Here is a 22,943-nt window from a genome sequence, read left to right on the forward strand (position 1 = left end):
ATGATTGAGGTATTGCACTTGTTTATTGAGTATATATAGTCTTTCGACATAATTTACTGTGACTTTTTAAAAATTATTATTATTATTATTGTCATTATTATTATTATTATTATTATTATTATTATTATTATTATTATAAATGAAAATACAAACTTCAAAAAAGTTACATAAAAATGAATATGAAATACACAAGCTGCACTGTTATACATATAATGCATTGTATAATATGGTTAATTGTTGCAGGGCTCTTTATGTTCAGACATCCTCCATCACTCTGTTTGTTTTGAATGGTGATGTCATCGTGACACGTGGTCTGCTTTGCGGTGTTTTCATTGGTCGAGCCCTGCAGACTCTGCACGCAGTGGGGGCAGGACCACCGAAGCCATTTTATTATTATAACAGCCAAGGTGCAGGTGCATCAATATATATTTTTTATAGTTTACAGTTTTAACTTCACCATGGGACAGTGTGGAATTACTTCATCTAAAACCGTCTTGGTTTTTCTCAACCTCATATTCTGGGTAAGAAAAGGATGGATGTTTGAGCAGCATCCCAGTGAGGCCACAGAGGATGGAGAGCTGTTAGCAGGCTAGATAACTGCGCCAGAGATGCGCTGCAGCCTCCAGTCTGGTAGATAGACGAGCTGCTTTTAGAGGTAGCATATGCACGGACATAATGGCGCTTTAGTATTCACTGTGAGGGAGAAACTAATTTGAGAAATGTGATGGTAGCTATAGCTACAGTGAGTCAAATAGCTGCAGCCCACAAGTTGTAGCTATGACGTTATGCAGCAGCTGCCTGCAGGTCCTGTAGCTGCTGCTGAGTTAACCTGCAGCAGTGAGCTATCTGAGCTATTGTGTGTCATGAAATTAACACAGTTGGGTTAATATATTCATAAATATTGAAAAATGCATAACATAAAGCATAAACAGGTTTATCTTTAAAAAAGACCTCCTCTCAGGATGGATAAATAATGTAGAAATAAGTGGCCCAGTTCACACTGCACCAGTCCCTCTTTGTTATTCTTCAGCTGGAGCTAAATGAATATTTTTTTTAATGTATGAGCATTTTATTTTGAAATATATATATATTTTTTTTACTAAGTTCTTTATCCCTTGCATTTATACTATTTTGTCTTTGTCTTGAATTCAAATTATCTTTATTGGCATGAATCAGAGTTAAATACAGTATAACCACAGCAGGCTGTGCAAGGTTTACAATGCAAGTAAAATCATTTTGAATGTGATACAATACTACGGCATACATATATTATAATGAGAGAAAAAACAAAACATCACTAACTACAAACAGAAAAAAAGAAAATGCATTATATATATATATATTTTATTCAACCAGGTAAAAAACTCATTGAGATTAAAATCTCTTTTCCAAGAGTGACCTGGCCAAGAGGGCAGCACAGACATTGTTACAACAATAAAAACAAACAATACAAGCAGACAAATACAACAGTCACACACCACAAGTGAACGAGCATGACATCCAGTTTGTATGCAACACAAAAAATATCTTAAATTATTATTATAAATTATGAGACAATTGACAGATCAATAATAACAAAGGTCTTCTTTCTTACTGTTTGTCTCTGCAGGCTGCAGCTGGGATTTTATGCTACATTGGAGCCTATGTGTTCATCACATATGACGACTATGACCACTTCTTTGAAGATGTGTACACTTTGATTCCTGCTATCATAATAATAGCTGTTGGGACTCTCCTCTTCATCATTGGCTTGATCGGCTGCTGTGCAACAATACGTGAAAGCTCCTGTGGTCTGGCAACGGTGAGTGTGACTACTTTGACTGAAAATGAACTGAATGCAGAGGAAGAACACACATGCAATATTGCACAAACCGTTAATTTAAAGTCGCTGAAACATCATTAGCAATGTCAAGTAATCATTTTATTTCTAACTCACCTTACTAAGGAGCCTCTGAATGTGTCTTTGTTGTCATTTCAGTTTGCGGCCATCCTCCTGCTGGTGTTTGTAACAGAGTGTGTGGTGGTGGTGCTCGGCTACATATACAGGGCAAAGGTAAACACTGGACTACATGGCTATTTCACATGTAACGTTTAATGAAAATGGGTTTAAGTTTGCAGCATTTGGTCAGATGTTCTTAAATCTCAAAGTTTGCAACAATATGTGTGATATTGTATTTTGTGTGTCTGCTTTTATGTATTTGTTCCAGATTTAAGATCCGATGTATATAGTTCATAGCATTTGGAATTTACATTTTAGTATACTGTATACTATATATAATGTATACTATATATATAGATATATATGTATATATATCTATATATATATATATAGATATATATATATGCATTTTCCCTCATCGCTGGCCCCAACTTTGAAAATCACTGACCTAAGGGCCTACATTGTAAATTAGTTTTAAAATAATGTGAACAAACTGTCCCTCAGTGATAACATGAAAATTGCGTCCCTGAGCAGGGATAGTCACTGCTGCTGTGCTTTTGTTGTTTCAGGTAGAAGATGAGGTGAATCACTCCATCCAGAAGGTTTACAACGAATACAACGGCACCAACACTGATGCTCCCAGCCGTGCTATTGACTATGTGCAGAAGCAGGTGAGAAGAAAAGTTTGTTGTGTCAAATATTTTCCTTTTTGTCAGTTAATATTCAAATGTGAACAGACATTTGAGTTTGAATGAAAATCTTAATTTTTATGCCTGTTTACGTGTATATTGTTTTGATGTGCGCATATTTCAGATTGTGAAACAAATTTCAAATTATGTTCTTAAGTCCAGACTCTGTTGTTCTCTGTTTTCTCTTTTTAGCTTCACTGCTGCGGCATTCACAACTACTCTGACTGGAGGAACACTCGCTGGTTTAAAGAATCCAAGAACAACAGCGTTCCAGTCAGCTGCTGTCAGCCCAGCATCAGCAACTGTACCGGCACTCTCACTCGACCTGCAGATCTCTACCAAGAGGTACAAACAAGTACTCAGGTGTACGGCTATACTAGCTAAAAACACCAAAGTTTAAGTTATGGATAATTTATTAAACAGATGTAAAATGTAAAACGTCTGACATGATCTAATTGTGCATTTGTTTTGTAAGAAAAATGCCTGTGAAACTCTTTTAATGTCATTCATTTTCTGTCATAGGGTTGTGAAGCTCTTGTTGTGAAGAAGTTAAAGGAGATCATGATGTATGTCATATGGGCTGCACTCACTTTTGCAACTATACAGGTAAGAAGGACAAGGCTGAAATCAGCAGGGAAAATAAAAAACATATATTTTATTGGAGTCCATCAGGTTTCAAATAAGTGGTTTAAATAATACAGCTGAACCGCGGATGCGTATAAACCTGTCCGTTTGTCTGACGGCTGATGCAGTAATCCTAAAAGGACTAGCCAGTATGAGTAGTTCACACTGAGGTTAATTCATTCACAACGAACATCTGCCTCACACACAAGACATCTTATTCCATGACTGTATTTAAATCAAGTCAAAAAGCGTATTTATTGGGAATATAATTAAAGCTGCAGTCATCTCTGTCAGCACTAACTGAGCTGACAGCAGCTCTGACTTAATCGTGTCAAAGGATTTTTCACTGGCTCAGCGTGGTTGCTGCTGACCAGGAAACCCCTGCTCCCGAAGCAGCGACTAAAACAGCATGGCCAATCGCTTCATATTACAATCAAACACACTCATTATAGCACACCATGCGTCCTGTACGTGTGAAAAGAAATGAATCCACAAGATCAGGATGCTTGATTAGAATTAGAAAATAACTGATAAGGACTCAAATAACGTATTTTCTCTCATTCCCTTTCACAGATGCTGGGCATGCTCTGTGCCTGCGTGGTGCTGTGCAGGAGGAGTCATGACCCCGCATACGAGCTGCTGGTCACAACCAACAGCTACGCATGAAGGACGCGGCCAACCAACGGAGCATTCAGTAAATCAAAAGGAGCATCACCGGACATGTCCACAGTAGATTTCAGCTGTAGTTATATAAGCTCAAGCACACCTTGCACAATTCATGATAAAGTAGCGAACACTGATGATGTGGTTTGGGTGGGTGGGGGCTTCAAGGGGAAACCAGTTATTTATTGACATGCTTTGTAAGTTACTGTTCCTTTAAATGTTCTTTTTTGTTATCTCTCCTTACAAATACTGGAATATTTACAGAAGCCAAAGTTGTATATGGCTAATTGACATTATTGATGTTGATGCAGATTTTGTTTTCTTTTAATCGTGGCTTGATAACATTTGGGCTCATCCCCAGTGAGGATGATGGGAAGCAGTGTATAATACCACGCAGTGTGTGAGTGTTGTATGGAATGTATTTCCTTGTGTGCTAGTTTGCACTATACGGCTGGAGCTCTGGAGGTATTTCATGGTTGGAAAGGAAAATCTATGCTAAAAAAGAACATGTACACTAATTTGGTTTGACCAGACTTTGTGAAAATGGGAAAAAAAACTTTTACCATAAACGAAACAGATTCAGTGTCTCGGTCTTTAAATCTTACGTTTGTGGAGCAGCTCTGCGTTTTGTCTCTCAAAGCCACGTTTGGTAGAAAGAGTTCTTCATATTCACAAATATTCAGGTTGTGAATAATGTACATTCTGTTTTGTTGTGGATGTTCTCTGAACCAGGCTTCAATAGTGAGGCATTGCCAATATATAAATTGTGAATGAACCTTTTAGTCTCCAGTGCTATTAGTAGGAGTATTATCAGTGTTACCTGAAGACATGTGTTGTAGATTCACTTTGTTACAGTCAGAGAATTCCCTCTGTTTAGTTTGTTAGTTATAAACCTGCTATATAGAATTACAACATGCTATTTTATACATTTTTTCGTGAAATTGTGCACCGTTTTAATATTTTTGAGCTGTTAAGTTGACCCCTAGATATTTAGCTAGTGCTGCAGAAAAAAACCTGACGAACAGTATTGTGTATAGACCGGAGAACTGGCTGGAGACAAATAAACTCATACATTTCAACTTGACTGTTTAATTGGCATTTCATCCACCTGATTTGATATGTCACCAGTTGCATGACAAATATGAATATGTTTAAACAAATAGTTGTGTCATGACTTGACAGATGTGAAAATAGTTTCCTCAGTTATATAAACGTAAAAGTACAATGTGTAGGATTCGGCAGTGTCTAATGATGTAGTTGCAGATTGCAACCAACTGAGTACCCCTCCGCTCACTCGTAAATCAATTCATACAAAATGTTATACGTACCCTGTATAACATTTTTAAATGTATTGTTTTCATAGCCTTTCTATTTTTAGAATATAAGTTTGAAACCATGTATTGTTTGAATTCATTTTCAAAGATGAAAAAGGATGGATTATAATAGGAAAATGTATATTTATGAATATGAATCTTGGGCAATGTCAAGTACCCGGATGTCACGTGGGCTCACCTGTTGCCTAGCAGCGATTTGATTGGCTGTCGTCATAGGCGACCTAGCGGTTGACAGAAGTTCGTACAGAAGCTAGTAGCTAACTGCGGTCAACATGAACGATGTGGATTATCTTCTACAGCAAACAGTTGGAATTTGAGATTAAACATCTCGGTGCCCACCAGCCGCGGGACACTTTTATAAACCAAACCGCCGGTAAAAGTAATACGATTTAACGTGTAGCAAAAAATAAAATCGCTAGAAGACAGAAACGAAAAAAACGCCCGTTTTTTCATCTTCTGCGACCGGAAGTTGCCATCTACAAAGTAAGAGCTCGTATGAGGACGGTGCTATATGAGAGGAAAAGAAGCATGGTGCTGCTGTGGAACGGAAGGTCATGGACATGGATCGGTACGTAGTTTTTTGAAACAATAAAAGAGTTTAGGGAAGACTCCATTCTTCCCAAAACTCATTTCGCTGCTCTCTGGAGCCAAAGAGAGGAACTGCAGTTATTTCATGATGGTTACTGCTGTCCAGTTGTGCCAACAACACAACATTAAACTTGAAACTTAAAAATTAAAAATTATTAAAAATGTTATAATAATAAAAAAAATAAAAATATGAAAAATAAATAAAAAATAAAATAAAAATAGAAAATTTAGGCTTAAGAATTGCTTTTTAAAAATAATATTTCTTAATAGAAGGAAAACCTGTCTGCCATGGTGGCAGGTGACCTGCAATTTTTTCCCCTGCCACAGCCAACATTTACCCTTTACCAGCCACCTGTTATTTGGCAGGTGGCTGGTGCTAATTTCATTCCCTGCTTACACCTAAAACGCAACTGCTAACACCATAATGCACTTGACTTAATTTAATGTCAACTCGTGATTTATCACATCAAAAAGAATGCTTAAGTCAACCAAAGCAGCTTAATTTTCTTATCGATTGGAGATCACTTATCTCTTTACCTGGGTCTGATGACGTTAATGTTATTGTTGTCATGTAGAGCCTCTCTTGCACTAGCACAGTGCTAGTTGTTGTTCTACTATTAGCAACTGAAACTTGTTTTGTTTGTTCATCACACTCACATTGAACATATGACAGAGCAATGTCATTTGAAGCTAGTTGAAAACAGTCCATCCAAGTATTCAACACCAGATAGTTTATCATTCTTCAGTCCCATGAGACTGTACTGTACAGTAGAGATCATAATAAGCAGGCCTGTTCCAGCTGTACAACACATGAGGTAGCAGGGTGACAATGTAATATCTTTTTATGACTAATTAATCATTAATAAATAATACTCCCACTCATCAGTTCAGAAATCTATCTAGAAAGCGTTACTGTGTTAAATAAGAAGGATGAAGACTTTTCATAACTTTATTAAATTGTTCAAATAACCTAATTTGAAGTTTTTATACATGAGAAAGATAAATTATCTGAACAAAAAGGAATTAGTTGGCACAACTTTAATTACTTGAAATTCTTAGTATGTAGAATTCAAAACTTTAAGTTATATAACACATGAATGATAAGTTATCTCAACAAAATATAATTAGTTGGCTCAAATGAAGACAGTTTTCCTCAAAGCTTAAGAGTTTGAGTTGGCCTCAAAACTCAAAAAATCTTGTGCAGAAAAGTTACCTTGAAATTTTGAGTTTTCATGACTTTTTCATTTTTACAGTGTAGATTTCCAATTCAGGCTCAGACATCAAGTTACAAGAATACAAGTATCAGCCAGGGCTGTAAAGAGCACTCAGGAAGCCTTACAAAGATGTGTTTGACTATGTGTGAATGTGTGGGTGAAGTGAAAGGCTGCCCCTTCTTAGTCGATTAGTCAATTAATAGGTTGTTTTGGTCTTAGTCTACTCAGATCTCTTTAGTCGATTAGTCAATATTTATGTTTTTTTTTCCAGATAATGACTTATTTCTAAGAAACTTATGAGCACATCTCTGGTAAACACAAGATTTAAAGCGGTGCTTTCATGTGATTCTTTGTTGAGAAACACGGTTTTACAGATCCGTCGATTAAATCAACTAAACGATTAGTCGTTAACATCGTATAAGTGTATATAATATAAGAATTTCTTTGGTCGAGGACTGCCCCAGTGAAGTGGCATGTCTTTATGTTCATTTATGTGTCTTTGCAAGTTTGATACACGATGCACATGTTTGTGTGTTCAGATTTTGCCCAGATAGTTTCCTGGCACCAGTCCAGTCAGCCCGTTCCTCTCCACTGTCCACCAGCCATCATCTCCTCCTTCCAACACTCGGACTGTATCCCCTCTACTGACAGACAATTCATCTCCTTCCTGGTCAGTTAATACGAACAAAGAGGACAAATGTTAGTCACAAATGGGTGACACTAATAAGCCTTTATCACGTAAATCTCTTACCTGAATACCTACATTATCTTTTTAACATACTGCGGGTCACAATAAGGGTAACTACTTCATGTCCAGCTACGTCTTAGTATTGCAAATAATACAAAATAATGCATTCATAGTAATCACCTGTGCAGTATATTCATAAAGTACAATGTAGGTTTCTTCATCCGCTGGAACTGTGGCCAGTGATGCTGCCTGCTGGAGGCCTGATAGGGGCGCATATCCTCCATCTGATATCTCAGCTGAAGCCAGAGGGAAAGCTGGCGATTGCAAATGCAAAATGTTAACTTCTTTGAGAAATAAAACTATATATATAATACATAGTGTACAGTGCATTGATATTTTATTCAATTAGAGTAAAATGTACAATTAAGTTTCTTTCTTTATTCACACATTTATTTATTGTTACAAAACATTGAATCCCATAGAGCAGTCATTCCAGCAAGCACAATTTGTAATATGTCAATCCATATTCCAATAGAAAAGATCCACTATAGGAGCTCAAATATGCTCAAATGTTCAATACTCCCCACAATACTAGGGAGTAAGAGAGATCCAACAAGTGAATGCAATACTTACACTCTCCAAAAGGTGTCAGTGCTGATTGTGAGCTTTGAAGACTGTTGATACTGATGTTCACAGAGCTTGCCAGAAGGGGATCAGAGGACCTGAGTGATCCAGGTCAGGGGAGAGATTTAGGATAGACACAGAAATGTTCTGTTCAACAGATAAATAGGTCTAAATGACAGCTGCATGTTATTCTTTCACATTGGTTGAAATTCGTATTTTTTTTGTAGTGTTCAAAACAGAGAAAGGTATTGAAGAAAGATGAACCAGGAGGAGACAACATTTTCTTACTGCCACAACAACCTGGCAGTATTCATGTGTTATACCATGAACCCCGGCAAGTTGTACAGTAACAATGCTGTCTCCTCCTGATTCCTCCTCCACTGTGGATCGTGTCAGACCTCAACATCATGTCTTCTCCTCCTCCTCCTGCGAATTGGGCTTGGCCATTGCTGTCCCCAGATCTCTCCGTCTGGTAGTAGTTCTCAAACAGTATGCGCTCTGTGAGAGGAAAAGAGAAGTGAGGTGTTGCTTTCTGTCCACTGTAAGAGAGGTTAATGATTGCGTAGCACTCTAAATCCAGTTCTTTTGTAGTGGCACCTTTTCTCCTTTCTCTAGTTTGTAGTTTTCTCTGAAGGGGAAAGGACAGTCTAACAGTTGAGTAGCCTCTTACCTGGAGGCCTCGATCCCGTGCTTTTCATCCCTATGAAATAGTTGTTGTCTGTGGTGATGTCACACTTTTCCAGTAACTTCCTCACCTCCTCGATAACCTGAAAACAAGAGGCAATTTCTTTGAAATCAGAATTGTACACTGTTCCCGTATAACACTTCTGTGGTTAGATACTTTCATTTCAAGTGCAGTTATCCGTGCTAAAAAGAAACTTGGCATGTATGAAAGGGGCTTTTGCAAAATCATCCACCAAATGGGTGACAACATGTGCTGTTTGTTCTTGCCATGGCAATTCATCCAGTAGTTGTGGTTGTTGAGAGATTTCAGTTCAGACCAAAGTGGTGGAGTGACTGACCGACATCACCATCCATAGAGCCACGGCTCTACACGGTTAATATAAATTACACTGAGTCAGGTTTGAAAATGCAGGATCTTATCATAGAGCTTTAGCCACATCACAACGCTGCGGTAATGATAAATTGCTAAATTTGCATTTGTACGCAGGTTTTGAACCTGTGCCTGCATTAAAAACAAGTGTTTAAGTGAGACAGACACTCTCCCCAAGCTGAACTCAGGGGGGTTAAGTTGGGTTTGTATCCATTTAAAAGTATATAAATAAAGAAAGTGAGCTCACCTCATCGTCTTTGACACACTGCATGGAGAAATGATTGCAGTGGTCCCAGAGAGCACACCTGAGCATGCCGATGCGATCTCCCTCCAGTTGCTGGAACACCTGAGAAACATGAACACACCACTGGTTTCTACTGTACCATTTCCAAGTTCATATCAGTAACTTAGAGAGACTTGATTATTTTCCATCTCTTTGTTCCCCCTCACCTTACATTGTATTATGCTGCATTACTGCACACCGTCAGTATCCTCTGAATATTTGTATTATGAATGGCTGCAAGCCAATTGTAATGTACATTGAAACAGCTTATAACAGAACTCGACTTGTATGATGAAGTATAACTGTGTGATTGTGGGTTTGTTGTTCCATTTTTAGCACACAATGCAGGATATAAGGGTATTTCCTCATCGGTCAGCAGTACAGGGGCTTTGAGAGGAATCATACATTACAGACACATAAAGAGGATGTGGTGTGAGGTGTAGTCTGTATGGTTAGAAGCCGTTTTTCTGGGTTATCACGACTATGTTTGACAGCAGACGCATATAATATAGGAGCGTAGTCCACAGTACCTCACAGGTGCTTCTGTGCGTTTCTTCCCAGTCCTGGCGAACACTTTCAAGCTGAACAATGTTGGAACTGTACAGATTCTCTGTGAGAGATATCATTATAGCTGGTTATAGTTAGAAATGAAAATAGAATATATAAATAATGATATACAGAGCAAGTATTAAACATATACAGTATAATCAGTGGTTGCTGTATTGAGAAATGTCATCATACAGTCAAATACAAACAAGTGCAGGTTAAAATGAGAAGTTCTAGAGATGAAACATGACTCTGGGTCATACCTGCTTCGGTGGCGGCCTGTCTGCAATGCTTGGCCCTGTGACGTACCTGTGAAACAAACATTACACAGGAAGCGACCTGCATGACAAACTCTCATCACAAACTTGACAGACTAAATCACATTAAAACATCATCGTCGCAACATCACAAGGCCAAAACATATTAGACATGTTGTTGGAAAGGTTACATTAGAACCTTTCCTGAATATACAAAAGTTTAAATATAATCAGGGTCATTTGGGGATTTACGTAAGATTGAACGGACTTTAAAGGAGATGACAGAGGTCACAGTAGCACATGAACATACTTCAGTTCCTCCTTGCTCAATGATGCACAATTGCAGAAAAGTTGCACCACTAACGTTATGTTGACCTGCTCTCAACTAGAAACATACAGGTTGGGGTGCAAAGCCAAATGTCTAAATTAGGGCTGTCAATTGATTAAAATATTTAATCATGATTTTTATTATCCGTTCAAAATGCACCTTAAAGGGAGATTTGTCAAGTATTTAATACTCTTATCAACATGTGAGTGGGCAAATATGCTGCTTTTATGCAAATGTATGTATATATTTATTACTGGAAATCAATTAACAACACAAAACAATGATAAATATTGTCCAGAAACCCTCACAGGTACTGCATTTAGCATAAAAAATATGCTCAAATCATAACATGGCAAACTCAAACACAACAGGCAACAACAGCTGTCAGTGTGTCAGTGTGCTGACTTTACTATGACTTGCCCCAAACTGCGTGTGATTATATTAAAGTGGGCATGTCTGTAATGGGGAGACTCGTGGGTACCCAGAGAACCCATTTTCATTCATATATCTTGAGGTCAGAGGTCAAGAGACCCCTATCAAAATGACCATGCAGTTTTTCCTCACCAAAATTTCTCCGTAAGTACAAATGGATTCCTTAGGTTTTCTAGTTTAATATGATACCAGTATCTTCACTCTAGCTTTAAAACTGAGCCCGTTACAGCCTAAAAATCACAAGTTGCGTTAAAGAAATTAGTGGTAAAACAAATTTGCGTTAATTCGTTATTATTATGTTAACTTTGACAGCCCTAATACAAAAGTTCAAATATAATCCGGGTCATTTGCTTAACATTGAATGTGCTTTAAAGGAGATGACAGAGGTCACGGTAGTACATACTCCAGTTCCTCCTTACTAGATATTGCATCACTGTGCACAGTTGAAGCAAAGTCCCACCACTGACCTGCTATCAACTGGAAACTTGAAGTTTGGATTGCAAAGCCAAATGTATAAATGGAAGTTTGTATTTGAATCCCTTTAAACTGGTCTGACATGACTTTTATAGTGAGGTAGCTCATTTAGCGATTGTACCTTTTCTGAGTTTTTGGATGCGACCGTTGTCTTATCAGCCCCCTGTTCTGCCTCGTCCGCCTCCTTGCATCTCAGCTCGTAGGTCTTCTTAGACTGGGAGAGACAGAAACAGAAACCAGTTCCACCAGGAACAGGAAGGGCTGTGTAATGTTTGCTGTTTATGCCAATGATGGCCATTATGTGCAGTATGCCATCAAATCAGTTTCTCTAATTTCTGGATTAAATACAATATGTACTAATTGATATGATATCAGCTGTGGCTGTTTTCCTACCTCCATGGTCCTCTTATACAAAGACACTTTTTTCTTCTGAACCTTCTCCATGATGCTTTGAAACTATTAGGGGAAACAGAAGAAATAAATATATCCTTTTGATACCCACAGTTCCTAACATGCTGTAGAAACTTAAAACAAGACTTATTTCTAACTTGATATAAATGGAAATGCTGAAATAACTTGTTCAGCTTCCTGTAATCTTTATTAATCTTTTAGGTCACGTTCATCAGCATGTTTGTGTTTACAGTAAGTCAGTTGTTAAGCAACACAGATTGCCCAGTACCTTCTTCCTCTGTTCTTTCTGCCGTTCTCTGAATGTCTCAATCTTTTTCACCTCCTCTTTCAATATATCAGACAGTTGGATGTGAAAGTTACCGATGTTCTCGATTTCTGCAGCCAAAAACAGCAAAAATGAGTTCAGTTCTACTCTTCTTACGCAAATAACAGCAGTATTTATACTTTGGTTGGATTTGTCTATGACTAGGTGAACTTACGTGTTTTTAGTAGTTCAAAGGATGCTCTCAAGGTGCTGGAAAAGCAATGCACATTTAATATCAGAGATTAATCAGTGCATTTTTGTAGGGCACAAAGAGGCCGATGATTTATGCACACTTAAAATAATCAACATTCATTATCCAGCATTTTTTAATTCATTCAGGGCCTTCACTCAGCATCTTATTTATTTATTTCACTGGCATTTGCTGTGGATTATTATTTTACCCACGACATGCTAAGACAACGTGGAGATTCCTTCCAAACTTTGCACCTTATCTTTGTTATTGTAAAAATCTTGCATAGAGCTCCAAAAAATGCTTTTCTTTTTGTTTTAATTTCCCAAAAGTGTTTCCCATTTGTTTCTGTTATTGTTACTTTTAAAGTGTAGTCAGCTCTGTAGCAGGCGACTGACATGACAGAGCACAGGAAACTGGCAACATACTCTATAATGACCTATTGTATACTGAGAGAGTGGCCGCTGCAGTAGGTGGCGGTTCACACACACACACACACACACACATACACACACACACACACACACACAAACACACACATGCGGCCTGTTTTTTTTCAGACACGGACGTGTGTTTCCTCTGAAAAGATGATATGACTGATAGACGCCTGACTGATGTTTTTATATTGTATGTTGCAGGTCAGTTTCAAGCAGCATTAAACATTTAAAACTCATCAGATTGTCCTTCAACAAAGTTAATACATGACCCTTTTACAATATAGTGTACAGTATGTGTGTACAGTACATAATATTGACCTCATAGCCGTCAGACTCTGAATGCCAGTCGATGTATTTACCTGATCTCTGCGTGTCCTCCAGCTTTGCGAGCGATAGTCACCAGTTCCTTCCCATACTTCTCCTCTGCTAGTGCCCTGTGCAGTATGAACAGACAGATGCATGACACTGCAGCCCAGAATTTAGGTTTTAGTATTTAGTTGTAAAACTGAACTGTGGTATTATGTTCCTGTCCTAACAAAAGAGACACATTATACATCACTGTATTTTGTTGTGTTATGCTGCCATCATTTGCACCCTATTACCACAGAAGCTTTGGGGGCTTTGGAGCCAGAACATCATCATTTAACAACAAGGACCCCTTGTTAGTTGTATGCTTTATGTCACTAGTGATTAATCAGGTGATAATAACATAGCACAAAGTTATTTTTCTTGCTGATAAAATGTCTCTCATTGGCCCGACCCATCTTCTGTTAGATTGGATTATATCTTGAGGTTTACCTTATATGAATGTACTATTATCATTTACTATATTCAGTATTAGTGGTGGTGCTGAATATTTGTGCCTCAGAGACAGAGAAAAGTTGACCAACGCACTAAACCTTAATGGTCAAATATCTGTTAAATTGTGGTGGGACTACCTGAACACAGGTGTGACTGAGTACATGCACATGCACTGTTCTGTTGTCTCATGATAGTAAAAACTCCTGTAGCCTCAATTCTTTGCAGAATAATCAAGTAATACAGTTGTTTTGTCGATCTGTGATGAAGTGGCCATTGCTGGAAAAATCTATATTTACTTAGATTTATATTAATTTGATGGTGTCATAGTGTTACAACAACAATCACAAACATTTGGATTTTCCCAAATCCCCAACTACTGAAACACAGACTGATGCTACCTCAGCTTTAAAAGCTCCTCCACATCTTTGCACATGTGCCTTCCGTCTCGCATCCTTTGGATCACAGCGTCATACCCAGCGTGAGAAGTGATATCAGACCCCTGTGTTGAGAAGACATAGATGAAAGCTTTGAGAAATACTGCAGTGGAGAGCATGGCTCAACCACTGTTGCAACAGTTGAGTCAAGCCTGGACTCACTATGTGGTAAAAATGAAGAACAGGCACTTGGTAAAAATAGATCTATGTGACATGTCAACATACTCAGTACTTCATGAAACAGCCCGTTGAATCAGATAGAAACTAGTTTGACACGTTACAATAACTTAAACACTGAGGAATAACTGTACAGTTCACCAGTACTGTCTCCGTTAAGAGATACAAAACTGCCAGAACTTAAGAGCTCAACACAGACATTTTTAGATTATAACCTGTCAAATTTTATCTTCACTCTAAATGTTGGCTATTTTAGGACTCAGAGGTCAAGGGACTGCTTTGAAAATGGCCATACCAGTTTTCACCAAAATGTAGCCTCCTTCATTACCAATGGATTACTTGGGTTTTCTATGATGCCAGTATCTTCACAGAGGTCAAACGACCCCTTTGAAAAATGGCCATGACAGTTTAGAGTGTTTGGAGCGTTATTTAGCCTCCTAGCTAGCTACGACATGGTTGGTACCAATGGATTCTTTAGGTTTTCTAGTTGATGGCAGTCTTCACTTTAGCTTCAAAGCTGGCTACAACTTCCGAAAAATCAGTTGCGTTAATGCGTTAAAAAAAAATTGTTATTATTGCATTAACTTTGACAGCCCCAGTTTTTTTTTTTTTTTGTAGGTACTTTCGATTATCTGAATAAGGAATAAATTAAATGGTAGTTTACGTACCATGTGAACTCTACATAAAAAAACCCTTAAGATACTTTATTGTATGACTGTGAAGATACCACTTTTCAGAGGACAAATACAACTTCGGCAAAGCATGAGCAAAAAAATAGACTTACCCAGAAAGCATCTTTAAACATGAGAGGAGCCATGATCTAAATTTTTACTTCCTTGAACTGAACACAGTAGCTTTTCCTCAGTATGAACTTCTTTTACAGGACTTCCTCGCTAAAGTTAATCGCTCACCAACAGTTTAAATAAAGTTGTTGAAGGTCGTGGGCTACTTAGCTGAGTAAACTGTGTTTTAAAACCACGAATGGCCTGAGCGTCTGTGAGTCATTTTGAATGAGGAAGAGCTTCTGTCCCATGATGTCACTGACCACAGTCAGCTCAGCCCATGCGAGAGACGACACCTCTTTCACTATCATTTGGTGGATGAGACTGAATGTCTAGTTTAAATGTTGTGTAAGGGCTTGTCAAATGCATCAGCAGATAATTTATACTGTGGGTGTCTGCTTAGATAATGTAGTCTGTATATCTCTGTGTGTTTGATATAATCTGTTGTCAACATTTTATTGGTGGTTTGGTCATTTACAGTGACAAACCCACACATCAGTCATACTGTCAGTCTCAGCTCTTGTGAGTAATACAAGGACTGATGGCTGAAGGTTTACCAGCTAGCAAGCACCTAGAGTGGCTGTGTTATATAATAAATATGACATAATTATTATCTTATATTATTAAAATTATTATAATACTTTACCAATATGTTAACACATTAATGTAATAAAAAACAATTTGAATTAAATCAGTTAAACATGCAGTATTTTGTTTGTTTCTCTTGTTCCTTCTTTTTTTATTCATCCTTTTATTCATAGTGCACCTCAAAGTTGGTTACATTTGGCAAATTGATTGATATTGTTCCAAATATTTCTGATCATAAATCTGAATAATCATTCTTTTTTTCAGACAGCTCTGTTTTGACAGACAATCATCTCACTGTTGTTTTGTACGTCCCTGTAATGGCCACAAGGGGGAGACACAGACCTTTCTAAAAACCCTCAAACAAACCTAGTATTTAAGTATTACAGGGATCAAACCCTCCCATCACAAAGAGTCAATAGTTCTTAAATCTCCACGGGGGGTCGGACATAAAGTCCCAAATCTCTCAATCCAGTTGAGATGAATACAAATCTGTGCTTCGGGCATCTTTCCGGGAAGACATGGAGACACGTGAATGAGCACATAGAAGCTTATTATTGATTTTCAAAGTGAGGAGAAGGACAGACCGTGGTGTCTCTCGCCAGTCGCTCAGTGAGATGTGTGAAAATCTTTGGCTCCCTCACAAAGCTTCTGTCACACACCTAACGACATGTTAAAGGGACAGTATGAATCAATACAGCCAACTGAGAATAATGGAGCGGAGGATTTTACTGTTTTGCTATTTATGTGTTTTTTTTAAATTGTAAAGCACTTCGATCTGCAATATCAGACACGTGATTGATTTATTGATTGAGTGATTGACAGATGGATCTTATTTTGGATGATATATTATAATAAAAAAACAAACTGTTTTCAGCTTTGTGATGATAAATATTTCAGATAATTCAATGGGTTTTGAAAAGGTTTATTTAGCTTAAGAATTTTGATAATTTTCTCAACCCATAAAGGGAAACTTAATCAGTGTTCAGTTTATCTAATTGAATTCACCTTCACATGGTTTTCATTGGACAGTGATATACTGTATGAAGAGTATCCTATATACCAGATTTTTGTGTGGTAGGCACCTATTTAATGTGTTCAATAATTAATATTACTTCAATTGCTGTATTAGCTTATAGATGTAACTACCATGTAAGTTCATAGTTTATACATATTTACAGAATGTACATTTTACTGTTAGCGTTGTGTATTGGCAAGAATCTGACGATACAATACGTATCATGATACAGGGGTTACGATTCAATACATTACGATACACGGGATCTGCATTTGAATTTGTAACACCCAACATAATAACACTCCTTTGAGAGGGCAAATACACTGAGATGCCGCATGTCTTTGCTAATGACAAAGTATTGACTGAGTTAATCTTTGCATGTAAACTATTATTAAAAATCAATACAGTGTTTTTGAGAATCGATACAGTATCACAAAACACAATATCCCGATCTTCGCTATTTTCAATATTTTTGTCTATTTTATTTGAGAGGGTGTGTTTGCTCAAAAGATTTATGCTTTGTCATAGTGGCGCTTCACATTTTTAATAATCGCTACTGTCTCTGATCATATGAGACATACTGGTTTTCAACTGCCTGTGGGAAGAATAAACCTGTAAGAGTTCTTGTCCATTCTGGATAAAAAGCTCTGTTTTCACTGTCTACTTTTCTCTTTTTACAGCACACCGTGTGAAATTACTTTTCTCTGACTCACTTATTTCTCCGACGTTCTCTCATCTCTCCCGTGTGTGTGTGTGTTTGTGTGTGTGTGTGTGTGTGTGTGTGTGTTTCTCACCCACTGACTCGACTCGCAATGCTTATCAGAATGCACAGATTTGATTGGCTGAGCAGCATCACGTGAGATGATTTACATTGCATGCAATTGGTCTGTGACTTTCCTGGGCCACTAAACCAGTGGCGTAAAGGCTAGAAAAGCTGGGCCAGTTAAAATAGAAACGGTCTGTAAATATGTAATCATTAATAAATAGGTCCGGGTCCGGCTAGAACGGCGTCTGTGTCCGGACGTGGATCGCGACCCGCCTATTAGTGACCTCTGGTATATAGCCTACTATCCCTACCATTTAACCAGGTAAAAATGTAATTCAATTTTTAACATTTATTTATTTCTCATTCTGCTACTTGATCAAAAGCCTTGGATTACAGCCATCCTTTTGGGGTGGCCATTTTTGGATTCAGAAAGGTGTAACAATTCAGTTTTCCCACTTGGAAAACCAAACATTTACCAGTTAGAGCGAAGATAATCCTCCAAGGCCTCCAAGTCGAGAGTCCGTGGTGCTTGGCCTTCGCTGTGACCCCGTTTGAGGCCTCTAATGGAGGGACAAGCTCTGGGAATCAGCTGTGCTGCTCACACACCAGGGTTTCAGCACACACACACACACACACACACACACACACATACACTTAAGTTTCCTACACCTCTCTCACTCGTTTTCTCTCTCTCCCTCCTCACACTCCCCGGAGTGGCAGTTATTGAACTGTGACAAACGAGCCGTGTCAGACCAGCCCCCCTACCTGGGGGATTGGCTAAATGACCTTTCCATTACCCAACCACTGCTGTATTCCCCCTCCACAGATAGAGTTACACACACAGCCACAAAGCCCATTTGCCATGACCAGTGTCACCGTCGCTGCCATTAGCCACTACATCTTTCTGTGCTTTATTTCATTTTTCATTTTAAACTTGCGGATGACTTTAGCGGCAACGCATACAGTATTTATATTTATTTTGTGTGCCTATATTCCTCTCAGTAGTGGGGGTCTCTGGACCATGTGTGCGTGCTAAGTGATAAACGCGATGCCAGAAGTAGCTTGTGTCCGGTTGCTTGGGTTTGTGCACATGTGGGGGTTATCTGTGTGTGTGTGTGTGTGTGTGTGTGTGTGTGTGTGTGTGTGTGTGTGAGAGAGCCTCTGGCCTGCAGAGTGTGTGACTTAACTGGTTTTCACACATTCTCCAACTTCCATACTTACTAATCCCCTGTTGACCATCGGCGCTAGCCCTGAATCTCGCCAGATGCTTTAAGGAACAAGTCTGAGGAGGAGAACGAAGAGGGGGATGAGCGGAGTGGAGGGGAAAGGTTGAACGTGCATGAAGAGTTGAGAGAGAGAGAGGGGCGAGGATAAGCTAAAAGGATGCAAGAGGAAGAGAATGCAGGATCAGGGGGAATGGGAAGGAGTAAAAGTCAAAGAAAAGAGGCTCTGAACTGAACAGGACGGAGCGTTTTCCTTATAGCTGAATGCTGCTGCCTGTTGGACAGGAATGCAGCGAAGTGAGTCCTTGGCCACATTAGTGGGAACCTGTTAGGAAGCTGACAGATGGAGCGCTAATGATGTGTAGGCACAAGGGCAGGGCCTGTAGTTGCTAGTGAGGCGATCTGTAGTGGCTGTCATAATACAGCTGAAAACCAACAGCTGAAGGAGGCGGAGGAGAAGAAGGAGAAGAAGGAGGAGGAGGAGGAGAGGAAAGAGCAGAATCACGCTAACCCCAGAGAGCGAACAAGCCGGAGGCCTTTCTTCCGTTTGATCTCCGTCCGGCTTTGAATGAAACATTTATTAGCTGTCTTAATCCTCAGCATTACTGCTAAGAACTCCGGCCTTAATCAATTTGATCCTCATGTGTCCGTTATTCCCTGATGGGATTCTCTGGACACTGGGATGAAGGCGGTATGGAGTGGACACACACACATCTAGCGTGTAGGTTTGTGTGGATTGTCCTTTGTATAAATATTTAATCAGCACTGATGTCACATAATACGATCATGGCCATGTTTCTGTTTATTTGATGATCTGGAAATGTCCGTAGATGCCTGCATGTAGGTGCACTTATGTTTTATGTTGGTAAATATTAGGGGAGGGAAAAAAAATCGATTCACCTATGTATCACGTTTTCTTTTCTTTTATGACTTTGAAATTGATTCTTTAATGTCAGAATCGATACATTTGCTTCTTGAGTCTATACGGAGGTAGAAGGCACCGCTTTTATTGTTGTAGTCTGAGTAACGTGACGTCATATCAATTCTGTATCCGTCAACCAAAACAAACCGCAGCCGGCCGTAGTGAGCAGAAACTAGAAAGTAGAAAATGCCGGAGGGTCCATGTGGATACGACCTGCACCCTCACATATTAAATCAAAAGTGGTAAACACAACACATACAGTAAAGTATGGAAACACTTTGGGTTTCACACATTGCCAGGAAAAGCAGAGCTAGACATCACGGCTAAAGCTGCATGCTGACTCTGTCATGGACAGGAAACGTTACCGTACTGCGGTAACGTGCGGTCAAGCCAGCCGTCACTCTCATCTCCGTGGTCAAATCGGCCGACACTACAACTGTAGAGCACCCATATACTGACATTTATGTTAAATGCATTCAAACGGCCCCGATGGAGCTGACCATGGATGTATAAAGAGAACGGAGCTGACGGGAGAGCTAGCAAAGGACTTGGCAAAGTAAGCGGAAGTATACACGTGTGACTACATCCGGTTTTCAAAATAAGGTGTTAACAAAGTGAACTGTACATTCAAAATACATATATGGAATTAAGATTGATGGATTATATTCACCAGAAGTATAAAACATTACATGTCCCTTATAGATTAAAAAGAAAATACCAGTAATTTGTGAGGGAAATGTCTTTATTTTGTGATTTTTGGGTTGCTGGAAAAAAATGTAATAAAAAATGCCTGACAATGACTGATATAGTTGACTTCAGGACTCTGATGCTACAAACATGCTGAAAATATTTTTTTTTTACTGTATCAATTTAGATATTTTCTAAAGTAAAAGTCCCGAGAAGTGTATGATTAAACTTTTCCTCATGGTCTAGTGTTAAACAAAGTTAACAAAAATGCAATAATATATAGTAGTATATAATATATATATTTTTTTCCTTCCACCGGTCTCATCCAGGGAATTCCATCAGTATTGATCTGTACAGTAGACGAACAGGATGTACAGGATGAGGATATGAAGAAGAAGGCAGGGAATTCAAGAGGATTTGTCTCAGTTAATGCTGTTAAACTTTTAGATATAATACTTAAAAATTGCAATACATATCGAATCGGCACCCAAGCATTGTGATAGTATCGAATGTGAGAAGGGTGAATCGTCCCAGCCCTAGTAAATGTGCGGGAAAAGGATTGTGTGTGTGGGCTTGCATGCATGTAAGTGTGTGTCCGTACATTTGAGTTGATGTGTACTGGTGGTGACCCCTGTAAAAGGGATGCGTGCCACAGGCAATTCCCCCTTCGTCCTCCTCCTCTCTCCTTCCCCCGCACTGTCCCTTCAACAGACTGGCTTTTGGTGTTACACTAATTTGCCCAGCGGCCTTTCTCTCCACAGGGACACGCACCCTGTCCTCCTCACCTGCCCCCACGTCCTCCCCTTCCTACTTGCACCTCCTGACCATCTTCCTCTCCTCTCAGTTCTTTCACTTCCCTCCTCCTCGTGTCATCATCCTCCTCCTCTCTTCTCTCACCTCCCTCATACTCTCCTCTTCTTTCTCACTCACCCTTTTCCTCTCTCCAGCCTCCGCATGTTTCTAGTTCTGCTAGTCTCTCATGACCTGGCCTTTTACCACCCCACGCCGCTTGTTTGTGTGCAGATGTGTGCACATACCTGTATGTGTGATTTTGGCATTGTGTGTCCACGTGTGTGTTGTAAAGCCAGAAAGGGATGACTGCTAATTTGCTAAGTGGTTTCATCCATCTGACAGAGGACAGAGATTCTGCTTGGCTTCACTCCTCTGATCCAGGCCACAAGGGGAGTCAAAGTCTGCCCAGACGCAGGCCAACACACGCGGCCGGCCACTCCGTCTGGACCTCCTTTGCTTTGTAGTTTCTCTTCAAAGAGTACAAATGGATTTTTTTTAAGAGTGTGTCTATGCGTGTGGGCACGCATGAAGGTGTGTGCAGGTTTAGTTTATGTGTGCTCAGTGGAAGATAATGGATTGTGTGGGTGCGATTGCACACACTTACCTTTGTGTGTTTGTTTGTTAGGTTCAAAGGGTTGTAAAGTGGAAAGTGGCCAGTGATTTGACATACTGATAAAAGGTATCAGGTTTGTTTCCTTTGATTCGATATACATTCCACCTTAAGGTGACAGCCGCTATCTCATTCTTACATGTACACGTTTTAACTTGCCCGATAAGATGATTCAGGATTTTTTAAAATAAACTGTCAGGTTTGACATTACTGTGTCCACACAATTTTCTGAATGAAACCACTCCAGAAATAACAATCTTTGACCAATTCAAGTAGGGGTGAGAATCACCAGAGGCCCTGTGATACGATACTATCATGGTACTTAAGTCACGATACAATCTTATTGTGATTTTAAATCACAATCATTTTGCAATATACTGAATATTGCAATAAGATATATTGCAATTTATTACCTTTTTTTCAACTACAAATTATGCAGTTTTTCAACTACTGTTTTATTTAATAAAATACAGTTTTCACTCTGTTCATCTCAGAGTTTTCATTCACATATCTTGAGGTCAGAGGTCAAGGAACCCCTTCGAAAATTTGTTTTCCTCGCTTAAATTTAGCCTAACTTTGGAGCGTTATTTAGCATTCTTCCCCACAAATGACATGGTTGATACCAATTGATTCCTTAGAGTTTCTAGTGTTGCTTTAAGACTGAACCTCTTAATAGCGGCCGGGCCCACCGATGGGTCATCTATTGTTGATTGTTAAGAGGCTAATAGTTTATAATAAAAGATCGATACCTGTATTGATTTAATATTGCCACTCAAAGTATCGCGATACTTTGCTGTATAGATTTTTCCCCCCACCCTTAAATTCAAGTTTAATTCTTTGTTCAAAACTGACAAAGGTTTAAAGAATAAAGAAGTACATGATCATTTTACCACACTTGTTTCCTCTACTGTAATTCTGCATTCACAGGTTGGTGGCAGGTCCAACTTGTTTAAAATACAGCAAAAGTATTTTTGAATACAACAAAAATGCTAAGATTTTGCCTGTTCAGAAGTGACGTTATATTCTTTTACTTTTTTTAACTTATCAGATTTAAAACTGGATTGGTT

At 38.9% G+C, this 22,943-nt stretch overlaps 2 protein-coding genes across 5 annotated transcripts; one reads left to right on the forward strand and one right to left on the reverse strand.

Moving 5' to 3' along the window:
• Window positions 1-359: 359 nt before the first annotated feature.
• On the forward strand, window positions 360-4,999 carry LOC119481727 (tetraspanin-3-like). The gene is made up of 7 exons (XM_037758878.1): window positions 360-521; window positions 1,610-1,801; window positions 1,979-2,053; window positions 2,509-2,610; window positions 2,821-2,973; window positions 3,151-3,234; window positions 3,826-4,999. The coding sequence occupies exons 1-7, from the start codon at window positions 459-461 to the stop codon at window positions 3,916-3,918; spliced, it is 762 nt and encodes a 253-aa protein (XP_037614806.1). The 5' UTR covers window positions 360-458; the 3' UTR covers window positions 3,919-4,999.
• Window positions 5,000-7,309: 2,310 nt separating this feature from the next.
• LOC119482651 (proline-serine-threonine phosphatase-interacting protein 1-like) lies at window positions 7,310-15,501 on the reverse strand. Of its 4 annotated transcripts, none has more exons than XM_037760373.1 (15): window positions 15,276-15,501; window positions 14,279-14,379; window positions 13,439-13,513; window positions 12,628-12,662; window positions 12,417-12,523; window positions 12,131-12,193; window positions 11,859-11,951; window positions 10,510-10,585; window positions 10,231-10,310; window positions 9,665-9,763; window positions 9,034-9,130; window positions 8,762-8,861; window positions 8,373-8,461; window positions 7,920-8,053; window positions 7,310-7,718 (listed from the first exon to the last, which is right to left on the reverse strand). In XM_037760373.1, exons 1-15 carry the CDS (start codon window positions 15,306-15,308, stop codon window positions 7,587-7,589), a joined length of 1,314 nt encoding a protein of 437 aa, XP_037616301.1. In that variant the 5' UTR covers window positions 15,309-15,501; the 3' UTR covers window positions 7,310-7,586. The 4 variants fall into 4 exon arrangements, with proteins under 4 accessions (XP_037616301.1, XP_037616292.1, XP_037616318.1 ...); XM_037760364.1 differs by having other exon boundaries at window positions 8,373-8,470; XM_037760390.1 differs by having other exon boundaries at window positions 10,510-10,555; window positions 15,276-15,500.
• Between the last annotated feature and the right edge of the window lie 7,442 nt (window positions 15,502-22,943).

This window comes from Sebastes umbrosus, chromosome 2 (genome assembly GCF_015220745.1).
Source record: "Sebastes umbrosus isolate fSebUmb1 chromosome 2, fSebUmb1.pri, whole genome shotgun sequence".
Classification (NCBI taxonomy): Eukaryota; Metazoa; Chordata; class Actinopteri; order Perciformes; family Sebastidae; genus Sebastes; species Sebastes umbrosus.